A 15,310-nucleotide genomic window follows, 5' to 3' on the forward strand; every position below is an offset into this window, starting at 1 on the left:
CTTTTTTTTCAGAAGGCAACAGAAATCAGATCACCATGCCCAACAAAAGGAAAGGTGTAGACTATTTGAATAACACAGTTTAAAAACTTGACTTTTACATATGTTAAACTGTGCTCTACATATGTTAAACTGTGCTCTAAAAAGTAGGGTGACACATGCCTGTAATCCCAGTACTCCGTAGGCTGAGGCAGGAGTATTGTTGCTAGTTCAGGGTCAGCCTGGGCTACAAGGTGAATTCAAAGCCAGCCTGAACTGCATAGCAAAACCCTGTCTCAAAAAAAAAAAAAAAAAATAGATTTTTTTTTTTTAAGCATACATGGAACATTTATAGAAGTTGACCGTATATTGGACCACAGAAACATGACTCTATGAATACGTAAGCATCTGTATCATACAGGCTACATTTTCTGACTCCAGTGCAGTACATAGAAAACTTAGTTGTCCAAGTTTCATTTGAAAGTAATGTTTAAAAGAATATCTGGCACCAAGGATATATAGTTCAGTGGTACAATGCCTGCCTGGCAAGTGCAAGGTCCTGAGTTTGATTTCCAGTAATAATAAATAAATGATTTAATGAATATCTAGAATATCTGAAATAATATCTAGAATACTTATTGAACATTGAATATGACCAAGACACATTGCTGAGGATTTTGCATATGTTACTCAGATCCTTTCAGCAGCCTGCTGGTTATAAACGACTATAGTAGTCCTCTACCTTTACCTGCAGTTTGGTTTTTCATAGTTTTAGCTATTAAAGGGAAACTGTAGTCCAAAAATACTAAGTAAAATATTCGTGAACTAAACAGATCATAAGTTTTCAATTGCATGCCTTTCTGAATAGTATAATATTTTACACCATTCAGCTGTCTCAAGTTGTAAATCATTCATTTGTCCGGCATGTCCAACTGAATATGCTGCCCACCTGTTAGTCAGTTAGTAGTTGCCTTGGATTAACTGTCATCATATCACAGAGCTTGCATTCAAGTAACCCTAATTTACTTAATGATGTTCCCATAGAGTAACGATGCTGGCAGTTCGAAAATGGGTGCTGGTGTTGAGACAAGGTCTTGCTATGTAGTCTAGGCTGGCCTCAAACTCCTTCCTGCCTCAGCCTCCCAAGTGCTGGAATTACAAGCCTGTGCTGCCACACCACCACACCACAGCACACCACACCCTGTTTGCTTGTTTGTTTTGAGATAGGATCTCACTGTGTAGTCCAGGCTATCCTTGAATTCATCACGTAACCCATGGTAACTCATATGTTTGAACTTGAACTCACATGTTTTTTTAAAGTGAAAATTTAAAGAAAAATCAATCATATGCTAAAGTTAGATTTATGCTACAAACAAATCTTTCTGTGAAACTGTGGGGAAAAAAATCTGTTGTTTGGCTCTTATAGCTCAATCTGCAAAAGATGTATGTGTGTGTATAACTTACTAGGTTTTTTTTTTTTTAGGTTTGTCTTGGTTGGTTTTTTGAAAAATGTCTTACTATGTATCCCAAGCTGACCTTCAATTCACAATCCTCCTGCCTCCGCCTACCAAGTTCTGGTATTCCAAATATGTATTAGCACACCTGGCTCAATATGCTAGGTATTGAAAAAGAGCAAACATACAGAATAGTTAAAAGAATAAAACAATATTTCCCTAGGCTTTTTTCTTTTCTTTCTTTTTTTTTTTCTTTTTCTTTTTCTTTTTGGTCTTTCTTGAGATAGTGTATCACTGCACTTCACACAGGTCTTGAACTCACTTGGTAGCCCAAGCTAGCTTCAAACTCCCAGTGATCCTCCTGCCTCAGCCTCCAGAGTGGTGGGATTACAGGAATGTGTCACCATGTCATGTCCGTCCTCCTCCAAACCTTTTAAGAGATGTTAGCATGTTACCCTGTCACATCCTAATACTTCAGTATATGCTTCCTACAAAAAAAGTTCCTCTTGGGCTGGGGATATGGTTCAGTGTCACGAATATCTGCCTGGCAAGCATGAGGTCTTGAGTTTGGTTCCTGTATCTTTTTTTTTTTTTTTTTTTTCTTTCAGTACTGGAGGTAGAACTCATAACCTCGGACTTGCCAGACAGGTTCTTGTGCCGCTGAGCCATGTCTCCAGCCATGAAAGAAGTTTCACAACAACCATACTATAACTATTAAAATTGGAATATTAATACTGATTTATCTTGTAATCTCTAGGTCCCATTCCAGTTTCACTAGTTTTCTGAATAGCATCCTTTCTGCAAAACTGCAGTTCAGTACCACATGTTACATACAGCTGTTACATCTCCTTAATATCTCCCCTGATCCCAGACACCTTCAGTTCCTCAGACCTTCCTTGCCTTTCATGATTTTGAAACTTTGATAGTTAGATAATTTTATTTTATAGAACAAATTAAAACATTTGATTTTAATGTTTCTTCGTGATTCAATTCAGACTATGCGTCTTTGTCAGGAATAAGCATAGAAGGGCTGTGATTTATGTACACTCTAAGGTGGCACACAATTTCAGTTTGCCTATTAATGATGGTGTTCACTTGGAGCTCTTGGCTGAAAGACCCTGTGTGAATGGCATCTCTACTGTAGAGTTACTGTTCCTTTTTCCTTTTGAAAATATTTTGCAAAAAGGGGAGTAACTTTAAAAATCTTGTTCATCTTGAGACTTCGAATGCACTCATTTATTTATGTTAACAGATGTTTTAGTAGTTATTTTATGGGTAATCCTTTTACTTTCACTTATTTTTATACTTCAGCATAATTTTGCCAAGTGTGTTTTTAACCTGACTAGTATGTTCTTCTGTCATGTCTTCACTGTTCTTTGAGCACTTTCTTTTTTCTTCTTTTAAGAGTAAGAAGAATAGGGGCTGGGGATTCAGCTCAGCGGCATAAGCGCCTGCCTTGAAAGCAGGCAGTCGTGAGTTCAATCCCCAGTACCGATTAAAAGGAAAAAGACAAAAAAAGAAAGAGTAAGAAGAATTTATTGGAAGAAAGAAAGCTTCTGTCTGAGCAGGACAGAAGGGAGCCTAGAAAGTGGGCTGCCCCTTTGAGCACTTTCTTAATTTGTGCTACAAAGTATTCAGTGTTTTGCACATGCCTCCCCCAGCCCTGGAGTCAGCCATTTCTCCAACTATTTCTCCTTTTATAGAAAATGTTATTCAGAAGCCAGGGTCCATTTGCAGGTCATGCTCATTGCTTTGCCCATGTTCATTGCTCTCAGTCTTTGTCAGTGAAGAAAAGTAGGGAATGTGAGCACACGTGTCCATACAGATCCAAATACTTGTCTCTGTGTTTGGAAACCATTTGTTTATACTGTATCTCTGATATTTCCAGTTCTAGTCTAACACCAAGGGTTTATTCTTGGTTTCTCTTTTTAATCTCTTCAATTTTGTAGAAATCTTAGATTTCTTTCCTATGGTATTTAGTTTGCTACAGTTTAGTTGTATTTCTTCCCTCTTACTCCAGATTTGAAATTTTAAGAAAGTTTACAACATCCATAGATGTTTTATAAGAAGTGGTTGACACTTTTCTCATTGTTTCGGTTTATAACAGATGATGATGTACCTGCAGATATGGTTGCAGAAGAATCAGGTCCTGGTGCACAAAACAGTCCTTACCAACTTCGCAGAAAAACTCTTTTGCCGAAGAGAACAGCGTGTCCTGCAAAGAGCAATATGGAAGTAAGTTAATTGCAATTTTTTTTGTACAATAAATGAAAGCATTTTTAAGAAACAGAAAAGTTGTCATTTTTTTAGAAAGTAATGATGTGTGATAAAAGTATTTACTTACTTGCTGATGATACTAGACATTGAACTCACAAAGTGCTGAACTGTATCCCCAGCCTCTTTATTTTATTTTGAGACAGGGTATCACTAAGATGCCCAAGATAACTGAATTTACTTGCTATCCTCCTGCCTCATCTACCCTAAAAGCTGAGATAACAGGCCTGCACTGCCACATCTGACTATATTTTTGTTGTTGTTGCTGTTGTTGTTGTTGTTAATTTTGAAGGGCGCCTCAACTTCAACTACCGAAAACTTTGGTCATCGAGCAAAACGTGCAAGAGTATCTGGAAAATCGCAAGATTTATCAGGTATTTCCTATGGGAATATTCAGGGAATGGGATAAAAAATTTTAAAAACTTGTTTGATGCCGGGCGTGGTGGCGCATGCCTGTAATCCCAGCACTTGGGAGGCTGTGAAGCAGGAGGATCATTGCAAGTTCAAGACCAGCCTGGGCTTCAAAGTGAGCTCCAGGCCAGCTTGAACTGCAGAGTGAAACCCTGTCTTAAAAAGACAAAAAACAAAAACTTGTTTAATACCAGGAAATTAAATTAGATGTATTTGAGCATTACATTTGAGATTGACAAAGTAACATTAAATATACATTAAAACTCTGATCTCTCCCCTCTTTACCTTATTAAAAAAGTTGAAAAGGTTTTTCAGATAACACACACCTAAAAGAAAGATACTTAAGTCAAAATGTATATTATCTTTGAAAATTAATTGCTTCTTATAGAATGATTGCCATCAAAAAATAAAAGCTCATTAAATAAAATAAAAACATTGTTGTTTAAGTAACGAGAAAGTCATTACTAACATGTTAAATAAGTTGTTTACGTTCTGTTTGTTAATCTCTTTTATTTTAGCAGCACCTGCTGAACAGTATCTTCAGGAAAAACTACCAGATGAAGTTGTTCTAAAAATCTTCTCTTATTTGCTGGAGCAGGATCTTTGTAGAGCAGCTTGTGTGTGTAAACGCTTTAGTGAACTTGCTAATGACCCAATTTTGTGGTAAGTGAAAACCAATTCCATATTACTTTAAGGTATATGATTTGTAGCCCAAAATGCTGACTATAGTAAGGGTGTTGAAGTATGACTTGGGGGGGCTGGGGATTTAGCTCAGTGGCATAAGCACCTGCCTTGCAAGCAGGCAGTCGTGAGTTCGATCCCTGGTACCGATAAAAACGAAAAAGACAAAAAAAAAAAAAAAAATGAAGTATGACTTGGTAGTTGGTAGTTACAAATAAGTAGAACAAGATTAAAATGCTTTGAATTCCAAGTTACCTGTTTGCCACAAATGTGGGTTGAGTCCAGACAGTATTTATAAAGTAGGAAGTGAAATATTTTTTGTAGTATTTATCTTTAGTAACTGAGAGGTTATAAAAAATGTTTTCATTTGTTTTGTAGAAAAAGTTAAGTGTAATTTAAAATAGCTAACAAATTAAGCCTGGGTTGGGGGGTTGTTTGTTTTTTGCCTTTTTTGAGACATGGTCTCACTATGCAGTTCAGGCTGGCCTTGAGCTCACTTTGTAGCCCAGCCTGGCCTTGAACTTGTAGTGATCCTTCTGCCTCAGCCTCCTGAGTGCTGGGATTACAAGTATATGCCACCATATCCAGCCTAAACCTGGTATTTTATGCACAACTTAAAATACACATTCCCTTTGGCCCAGTAATTTTACTTCTACAATCTTTTTGATTTTTTCCAGACAGTATAGTTAATAGGAAGGATGTCTAATTTGAGGATTGAAGACAGTCTCTAATAGTGATTTTTATTAGAAGTGTTTTTGGAAAGTAGGGGATGTCACAATGCTAGAGTCAAATCCAGGGCTTGTAAAGCAAGTGCTGTACCATTGAATTATACCCAGCCTAAAGAAGTTTTTTTAATAAAACAGAAAAAATGCTATATTGTAAAGAAAAGAGCAGGGTATAAAATTCAATAAGCTAAATAATTATGCAAATGAGTATCATTACATAAAAGGGATGGAAGGAAATATTCTAAACTGCTAATAGTACATATATTGAGACTGTATGCCAAGCCAGGCATAGAGAATCTATACCTGTAATCTCAGCAGTCAGGAGACTGAGGCAGGAGAACCTCCACGAGTTCAAGACCAGCCTGAACTTCATAGCAAGACCCTGTTCTGAAAAACCACAGAGAGAAAAAGGAAAAAAGAACTAATGTTATCTCTTCTCTGTATTTTTCTATATTTTACCATTTATAAGTGTTTTATTATACTTTACATTTAAAAGAGAAAAGATATGTTTAGAAAAGAGAACTGAGAATGAAGAACAGAAAAGGAAGAAAATATTTTGCATTGTACAAGAAAAGAGTATGGTACTTGGTAGGATGTAAATGTACTAGAGATACAGAAAGAATTAAATTTAAAATATTTTACTGAAAAATGTAAATAAATGCCTGACGTTTTTAAAGTAGGGATGGATTTTTCTCCTGAGTAAACTTTTTAAGACATTTCTGCTTTTTTATTCATTGGGGTAGACTAAATTTAAAACTTTTTTAAAATTAACTTTAAGGATATTTTACAAAGAACTTTTTAATTCCTTTTTCCCTTCAGGAAACGATTATACATGGAAGTATTTGAATATACCCGCCCTATGATGCATCCTGAACCTGGTAAATTCTATCAGATTAATCCAGAGGAATATGAACACCCAAACCCTTGGAAAGAGAGTTTCCAGCAATTGGTATGAAATACAGATTTTTTTATTAAGAACAAAAGAATGAAACCAAAAACAAATACAAAAAAATAATAAAGATCAGAAAACACAATCCCTTATCAAAGTGTCAACATCATTTCATATAGATTAACATTTTGATTCTTACATTTCTATAAAACTAAAGACTCAGAATAGTCTATAAACAGTTTTAATAAAGAAACAAAATTAGAGTTCCAAGCCTCCCCAACCCCACAACTTAGCACAAAGTTACACCAATTGTGACAAAACGGCATTGATATCAAAATAGACAAACCACCAAAGTATCAACATAAAGTCCCAAAATAAATACCCACATACAGACATTTGATTTCTGGCAAAAGCAATTAAGTGGAGAAAGGATTGTACCCTCAATACATAGACTGAAACAACTGGATAGCCACATGCAAAAAGTCCAAACCTTATAGCATATCAAAAATTTCTTTAAAAATATTATTTTAAAATACTAATTTATAATATAGATAAATGCTCTTCAAAAAATGAAATTTAAGCTGGGTGTGGTGATACACACCTGTAATCTCAGCCCTGCAGAGGCTGAGGGAAGAGGATTACTACAGGTTGTGGGCCAGCCTGGCTACCTAGTGACTTCAAGGCCAGGCTGAACTAGGCCATGAGACTTGATCTCCTTCATAAATAAGTAAGTAAAACTAAAAATAAAGTTTTAAAGGTAAGCCAGAGAACATTTATCAGCCAGAAAAATACTGAGTCCTCTTTACTATGGGGATGCCTTTGTTCATGAACTTAATTTGTTCTACAATTTTGGAAAAGGTGGCCGTGTTTGTGTTACAAATATGACTGATGAAGTGTTTGTCATGCAATTCAGAATCATGAACAAAAACAAAATCTGCCAAACACTCTGTTTGCAGATCACATTGTTTGCAAACAGAAATGTTTATGAACCAAAGTACCACTGTATAATCCAGTATCAGTAAATGTCAGTAGCTTGAGAGCAATTAAGATTTCAGTAGGTTTGTTTGAACTTATATTTAAGTTACTAGCTTTTAGTGTTGTTTTAAAACCCCACATTTTGGGGGCCAGGATACAGCTCAGCAGCAAAGCACCTGCCTGGTAAGCACAAGGTCCTGAGTTCAGTTTCTGATATACACACTCCCCCCAAAACCCCCACATTTATCTTACATTTATTATGAGGTTCTCAGCTAGGGGTGATTTTGCTCTTTCAAATACGAGGTCATTTGGCAAGTGTCCTAAAATGCTGCTGTCTGTCCCTGTGAGGAACAGCAGGCTGCTGCTGCTGTCCCTCTGGCTGAGGGCGGTGCTAAGTTTCTTCTAGTGCACATCACAATCACCACCACAAAGAAATGTTCGTCCCAAACAGTAATAGTGAGAAAGAGAAACTTGGCCTTTTTACTAGATATTTCCAAGTTACAGAATATTCTGTATTATACTGTAACAGAAAATTAGTTGAAATAGGTTCTTTTTAAATACTTAATGAAGCCAGGCATGGTGGCACACACCTGTAATTCCAGCACTCAGGAGGCTGAGGCAGGAGAATTATTACAAATTGAAGACCAGCCTGGGCTACAAAGTGAGCTCAAGGACAGCCTGAACTGCAGGTGAGACCCTGCCTCAAAAACAAAAAAAGTACATGTCATTATATATATATATATATATACAATGAAAGTTGTACTGTGGTGCATCGTTCTAGAATATAATGTTTACATTAGTGTTTGGTTTTGTTTTGTTTTTGACATTTTAGTATAAAGGTGCACATGTAAAGCCAGGATTTGCTGAACATTTCTACAGTAACCCTGCAAGATATAAAGGAAGAGAAAATATGTTGGTATGTATTTTTATGACCTACATGGCACTCTTTCAGGCCAGGTGGAATTGCACATACCTGTAAGCCCATGTTTTGGGAGGCTGAAGCAGAAAGATTGAAAATTCAAGGCCAGCCTGAATTTTACACAGAGACAACTTGTCTCAAAAAACAGTGTGTGTGTGTGTGTGTGTGTTCAATTCAATACTAACGCTTTAATTCTTTTCTAGTATTATGATACTATTGAAGATGCTCTTGGTGGGGTGCAGGAAGCTCATTTTGATGGACTAATCTTTGTTCATTCTGGAATATATACTGATGAATGGATATATATTGAATCTCCAATCACCATGATTGGTGCAGGTATTTTGAAATGCTCTGTCATTACAATTTTAACATTCATACTGTTTAATTACATATTGGATTTTTTAAAATGCGAGTGACTTAAAATCTAATTGAACTTGGTTAATACTTTAATGATAAGAAAGAGTGGGAAAAAAAAATTAAAAAAGAATAGAAGCCAAGTGTGGTGGCCACACCTGTAATCCCACCAGTTGGGAGACCAAAGCAGGAGGGTCACTGTGAGTTTCAGGCCGGCCTGAAGTGCAGTGAGACTCTGTCTTAGAAAAAAGAAAAGATATCCCAGCACTCGGAAGGCTGAGGTGGGAGGATAGTTGCGAGTTCGAGACCAGCCTGGGCTACAAAGTGAGCTCAAGGCCAGCCTGAACTGCATAGCGAGACCCCGTCTCAAAAAGACAAAAGAAAAAAAAAAAGAAGAAAAGAACAGAAATGAAGATACTTTCTGAAGTAAATGAAAGCATAAAGATTTCAGCAATTATAGATGTATATATTGCTTCATATTAGTACTTTATCTAATTGCTTATAGTTTTTTTAATTAAACAAAACTTTTAGGGCCTAGGATGTAGCTCAGTGGCGCAGTGCCTGCCTGGCAAGCATGAGGCCCTAAATTCAATTCCTCCCAGGACCACAAAAACAAAGAAACCATTTTTTAGTATGACCTTGTCTTTAATGTTAATAGTATTCATGTCAAATTATATTACTGTGCATAGATTTGAGTACAGCAGTAATCAGATAATATCTCCACCAAATGAGTACTTACTGCAAAGGCTGATGAAACATATTAACTGATAAAATGAATATTAGTCCTACTATTAATTCTGATGTTATTAACAAGTTCCCTCTCCATAGACATACCTATCTGTTGGAATGAAATAAAGGTAATATGCCTTGTAATATCTTCTCCACAGCACCTGGAAAAGTAGCAGACAAGGTTATAATTGAAAACACTAGAGATTCAACCTTTGTTTTTATGGAAGGTTCTGAAGATGCTTATGTTGGATATATGACAATAAGGGTAAGGAATTTTAAGATTTAAAATGTATATATTGAAATCATTAAGACAGTAGTTGTTTATTTCAAATAAAATTTCTATTTTTCAGTTTAACCCTGATGACAAATCTGCTCAACACCACAATGCACACCATTGCTTAGAGATTACAGTAAATTGTAGCCCTATTATTGATCACTGTATCATCCGGAGTACATGTACAGGTTAGCGGTTGCATTGCCTTTTATGATAAAATCAAGTCACCATCTTGTTACCCAATAGGATTTTTAATTAAAAAATAATAATTTTTCTTATAGTTGGTTCTGCAGTATGTGTTAGTGGTCAAGGAGCATGTCCCACTATCAAGCATTGTAACATCAGTGACTGTGAAAATGTTGGACTCTATATAACAGACCATGCACAGGTATTGTTTAACTTGTGTTTTTTTTTCTTCCTTAATTTTTTAAAAAACTCTACTAATGTTTGTTTCTGATTGTTGTAGGGAATATATGAAGATAATGAAATTTCCAATAATGCTTTAGCTGGTATTTGGGTTAAAAATCATGGAAACCCAATTATTAGACGGAATCATATTCATCATGGACGTGACGTCGGTGTATTCACATTTGATCATGGCATGGTAAGAATATTTATTCCTAATAGAAAAACCGACTTCTGTGTTATTTAAATTTCAAATATATTTTAGCATTATTTTCTCATCAGATTATCTGAATTGAAGAGTATAGTTGTAAAACCAAGTGGAACATATTTTAAAATTAGTATGTAATATTCATTACATGAATTCATATATTAAGTGTTATATCCAGGTAAATCTAGTTATGATAGAGACCTTAAGAAATTGAGGGGAGCAAGGTCAAACCTGGTAGTTCTTTTTTTTTTGTCTTTTTGAGACAGGGTCTCACTGTGTAGTTCAGGCTGGCCTTGAGCTCACTTTGTAGCCTAAGCTGGTCTCAAACTTGTAACACTTCTCCTGCCTCAGCCTCTTGAGTGCTGGGATTACAGGTGTGAGCCACCATGCCCAGCTGAATCTAGTAGTTCTCAAATGTAAATACACATAAAATCATCTACAAGCTGAACTTCACATACATAGCGCCTTTATTTTGCTGTACTAGAGATTGAACCTTGACAAGCTCTCTACCACTGAGCTACACCCTACCCTTTTCAGTTTTATTTTTTGAAATAGGATCTTGTTGAATTTAAATTCTCCTGCCTTACCCTGCTAATTAGTTGGAAGTTGTAAGCATGTGCCATTAAGCCTGGCTTAGCTGGGGAGGGTTGTTTTATTTTTTGTATGTTTTTGTGGGAGAGGATGGGTTTTTGCTTGTTTGAGACAGTCTCACTACATAATTTAGGCTGGCCTGGAACTTGAGGTAACCTTTGTGCTTCAGCCTCTCAAGTGCTGGGGTAACAGCTGTGTGCTGTAACACCCAGCTAAGCCTGCCATTTTTTAAATGAAAATTGCTATTTCTGGACCACAGGTGGAGCTCAACTGCACAAGTGCCTGCCTAGCAAGTGTGAGGTTATGAGTTTCATCCCTGATACCAAAAAAAAAAAAAAAAAAAAAAATCGCTATTTCCTTTTTTTTCTTTCTTTCTTCTAAGTTTTATTATTTTTTGCTTTGGTGGTAGTGGTACTGGGGATTAAACTCAGGTACATAGCTGGGGGTGTGATGGCACACAGCTGTAATCCCACACACGGGGGATTAAAAACTTGAGGCCAGGCCTTTACTCTATAGCAAGATGCTATCTGAAAACAAACCAAAAAAATCAGGGCCATTGCTTTGAACCAACTTTCTGGCCTTTTTTTTTTGAGACAGGACTCCTGTTTAATCAGAATTTCCAAGGACCCAAAAATAAGAATTTTCAATAAGCACCATAAAAGAGTTTAACATAAATTGTCTATAAAACTCCTTTTTAGGAATAAATGTTTCATTATTAGACTTCTGTTTAAACTGTCAGAACTTTAACAAGACATACAGTGATACAATATCATTTTTAAAACTGTTAGGCAACTGTTAATGCTCGCATGCTGCTCAGTGATACTTTGTTTTAGATACTACTGCTATGTAGTTTTATAGTTTTCCAGAGAACTTTTTGAGCTCTCTAGAGCCGCTATTTTAGATAGTATTCTTGGATGTCTGTTCAGATATTTATTTCATTTTATTGTCCAATACAGCATCGGCAGTGTTTTTGTTCAGGCATCAGAGAGATGCAAGAGACAGTGGTAATTGTAATGTAATAGCAAGTAGGGTTATGGTGAGGTTTTGTTGCCATTAAGTTATGCCATTAACTTACCAGTCTAGGAACATTGGGTGTGAATATACAGATACTGGCACAAAAAATGTTTGTCATTGCTTGTACCTGGAATCATAATTCAGGTCTCAACTGAACTAAACCATGGAGAGTAGCCTTTTATCAAGTGCTATTTAGAGGTACACAAATACTGTCATTTTATACCAGTAACTAACTCGTCATATTAGCCAGTTATGATACACATCTAACTTGAAAAGATTTCATTTTTCTTACAACTCAGACTTATACCTGTAAATAGGAAAACAAAATAGAAAAATTTCTACTTTCTCTTTGCTGATTAGAATCTTCCTGTGTAGAGGGGCTCTTCTTCCAAGAATTGAAGGAGTGTGGGAATTAGAGAAATCTACCTGTGGAGACCTCCAGAGTCTCTCAAGACTGCTCGGACCCCTAAATTGGCTACAGACCCAAAACTCTTGTTTTGTAATCAAATTGTGTGCTGTTACTTTAATGCCTGTGTTGTCTTTAGGCTGTACCCCAGAATTATGTCAATTTGAGATACTGTATTTACACTGTGTCATTCGCAAATCATTTGAGATACAAAGCTAATCTTATCCTGAGTAGAGGTTCCTTGTTTTTGAAAAATCTGTGATAATGATCACTTATCTAAAGTTCAACTAAAGTTCAACATAGTAATTTATTCCTTGTCACACATAGCTTAGCTTATATTTTACAGATTTGGGATTATAGAAATGACAGCATTTTTTTTGCACAGTGGCACACAACTGTAATTCCAGGTTCCTGGGAGGCTGAGATGGGAGAATTAAAAGTCCAGGGCCAGCTGAGCAACATAGTAAGACCCAAATAAAAAAGGTCTAGGGGGCTCAGTGCAAGAGCCATCCTCTACCCCCAGACTCAACTCCCAGTACTACGGTAAATGAATGATTAGGAATAATTGTTCAGCATTATCAGATTTTCTGTCAGTGTTTATAGCTTCCCAGTTATCTTCTGTTTACTGTTTATTCATTGTTAGTTTTGCAGTGTTAGTTTTGAAAATACAACTGAAACATGATAGCACCAAACTGCTATAATAGTTTTAAAGCTGAATTCAGCCTGTGGCAGGGAGGGATTCCCTGTGTTACTTGTGATAACACACTGTCCTGCATTCCCTTCACCTTACTTCTGTTAGGCTTCTGAAGATGGGTGGCATAAGTTTGTTAACACTTTCTGTTTTCATCTTTATTTTTGTGGTGCTAAATGTCTAGAGGTGCTAGAGGTCTCATCGGGGCCTCGCACACACTGACCTGTGTGCACCACTATCAGCCCCTGGAAGCATAAGTTTTAGATGAATTTGTGGTTTCCTTTCTTCAGATACACATTTGTGCCCATTTTATTTCTGTAAAGATATTACGGTGGTGGAGGCATTTCCTTTCCTGTGGCCCATTTATACTGTCTATATTAGTATGCTTTCTGTTGCTAGTAACAGCTACTCAAATGGGTAAGTTACAAAGAAAGGAGGGTTATTCTCATTCATGATTCTGTGCATGGTGCTGGCCTTATAAGTAGAATCTCAAGGTGGCCCTGGGCATTATATTGAAATAGACAAGGTATATGATATCTCCTGTGGTTTCTTCTTATAGTACTGTGTGTATTCAATCATGGAGGCTTGACTTTGGAGCCTTCTCTAATCCTAATTAGCTCTCAGAGGGCCTACTACCTCTAAACACTGTTGATAGATTAAGTTTCCACCCTGCTAGTTTTTTGTTATTTTCATTGTATGTTCCTTTTTGTTTGCTTTTTGTGGTGTTGGAGGATCAAACCCCAGGGCCTTGTGCATGCTAGACAAGTACCATGCCACTGAACTGCAGTCCCATCCTGTTTTGCTGAGACATTTATGGGACAGCCAAGGTTTATTTTGTTTAATGCCTTAAGCCTTTTGTTGAAGGTAGATATATGTGTGTATATATATTCATTAAGTAATGGTATTTACCTGTATTTATTGAATAGCGGTTTTCCTATTTTTCTTTATTGTCTTTGTACTCAGACTAGGTTCATAATTGTGTTGTACTGAAACATTCATTCTTGAACATTTCTAGTACTTAATTTTGAGGTGTGCATTACAAAGTTTTGCAAATAGAATTTCTTTTTGCAAAGTAACCTTTACCTACGGGTTTAATTTCTGAATTTTTCAGGGTTACTTTGAAAGTTGCAACATACACAGAAACAGGATAGCAGGTTTTGAAGTCAAAGCCTATGCTAACCCCACAGTGGTGCGATGTGAAATTCACCATGGGCAGACTGGAGGAATATATGTCCATGAAAAAGGAAGAGGACAGTTCATAGAGAATAAAATCTATGCAAACAACTTTGCAGGTGTATGGATTACCTCAAATAGTGACCCAACGATAAGGTATTTATACACAATTATGGATGGAAATCACTTCTTCACTTTCTTTGTTTTGATTTGGTTTAGTTTTTTGAGAAGGTCTCACTATATAGTTCAGGCTGGCCTCAAATCCACTATGTGTTCTAGGCTGGCCCTTGAATTGTGGTGACCCTCCTGCCTCAGATTTCTGGGAAACTGAGTGAGGCAGGATAATTAAAAGTTTGAACCCAGCCTGCCCAATTTAGTGAGACCCTGTCTCAAAATGAAAAACAAGAATGGGCTGGGAATGTAATGAAAGTGTGAAAGCCCCGGGCTCCATCCCTGGTACCATTAAATGAAGATGGGGAGTCAGAGGACTGAGCTTTAGGTTTTTTGGTTTTGGTTTGGTTTGTTTTTTGAGGCAGGTCTCACTATACTGTGCAGCTTAATCTTTGAACCTGAAGCAGTCCTACTGCCTCAGCTTCCTACATGCTAGCACTACAGGCATGTGCCACCACAGCAAACCCAAACTGTATTATTGTAAAGGACTACAGTGGGCTGGGTTTCACTGAATTACTTTGTCTTTTTTTACTGAGTCAGCTGATAGAAAAACTGAGCAAACTATCTCAAAGATTCTTGGTAAACGAAGACTTAAAAAAGTGGAACTCCAAGCTGTCACTTTGCCTGATAGTTCCATCTCTGGTTAAAAAAGCAAACCTAGTATGAGAGGCATTGGCTTATATAGTAGTATTGCTCTCTTTTGGGGGGTTTTGTTGTTGTTGTTGTTATTTTGGTTTGGTTTGATTTTGTTTCGTTTTGTTTTGTTTTGTTTGAGGTAGGCAGGGTTTTTCTATATATTTCAGACTGGCCTTAAACTCAATGTGTAGCCTAAAATGGCCCTGAACTCATACTCTGCCTTCTGCCTCAGCTTCCCAAGTGCTGGGATTATAGGTGTGTGTCATCACACCCAGCAGCTGTGTTACATTTTAATCAAGAGCATAGGATTACTTTTAATTGTCAAATTTTATTTCCATCCTGATCAGCAAAAAC

The 15,310-nt window shown here is 36.7% G+C and overlaps 1 protein-coding gene across 2 annotated transcripts in view; it reads left to right on the top strand.

The window, feature by feature from the left end:
- The window catches only part of Fbxo11 (F-box protein 11), an 81,775-nt gene that overhangs the window by 54,311 nt on the left and 12,154 nt on the right, over positions 1-15,310 (top strand). The window contains exons 2-12 of one of the 2 annotated variants that reach the window (XM_063229001.1): positions 3,538-3,665; positions 3,997-4,078; positions 4,634-4,778; positions 6,341-6,470; positions 8,218-8,301; positions 8,508-8,640; positions 9,546-9,652; positions 9,738-9,849; positions 9,943-10,049; positions 10,128-10,265; positions 14,088-14,305. In XM_063229001.1, the coding sequence (XP_063085071.1) occupies positions 3,538-3,665; positions 3,997-4,078; positions 4,634-4,778; positions 6,341-6,470; positions 8,218-8,301; positions 8,508-8,640; positions 9,546-9,652; positions 9,738-9,849; positions 9,943-10,049; positions 10,128-10,265; positions 14,088-14,305 (1,384 nt within the window). The remainder of the gene's footprint in view (positions 1-3,537; positions 3,666-3,996; positions 4,079-4,633; positions 4,779-6,340; positions 6,471-8,217; positions 8,302-8,507; positions 8,641-9,545; positions 9,653-9,737; positions 9,850-9,942; positions 10,050-10,127; positions 10,266-14,087; positions 14,306-15,310) is intronic. The other variant, XM_063229004.1, reaches the window with a different exon arrangement.

The sequence above is a fragment of the Cavia porcellus genome, unplaced genomic scaffold (assembly GCF_034190915.1).
Source record: "Cavia porcellus strain 051 isolate PalLab524CR breed Dunkin Hartley unplaced genomic scaffold, mCavPor4.1 scaffold_1, whole genome shotgun sequence".
NCBI classification, from domain to species: Eukaryota; Metazoa; Chordata; class Mammalia; order Rodentia; family Caviidae; genus Cavia; species Cavia porcellus.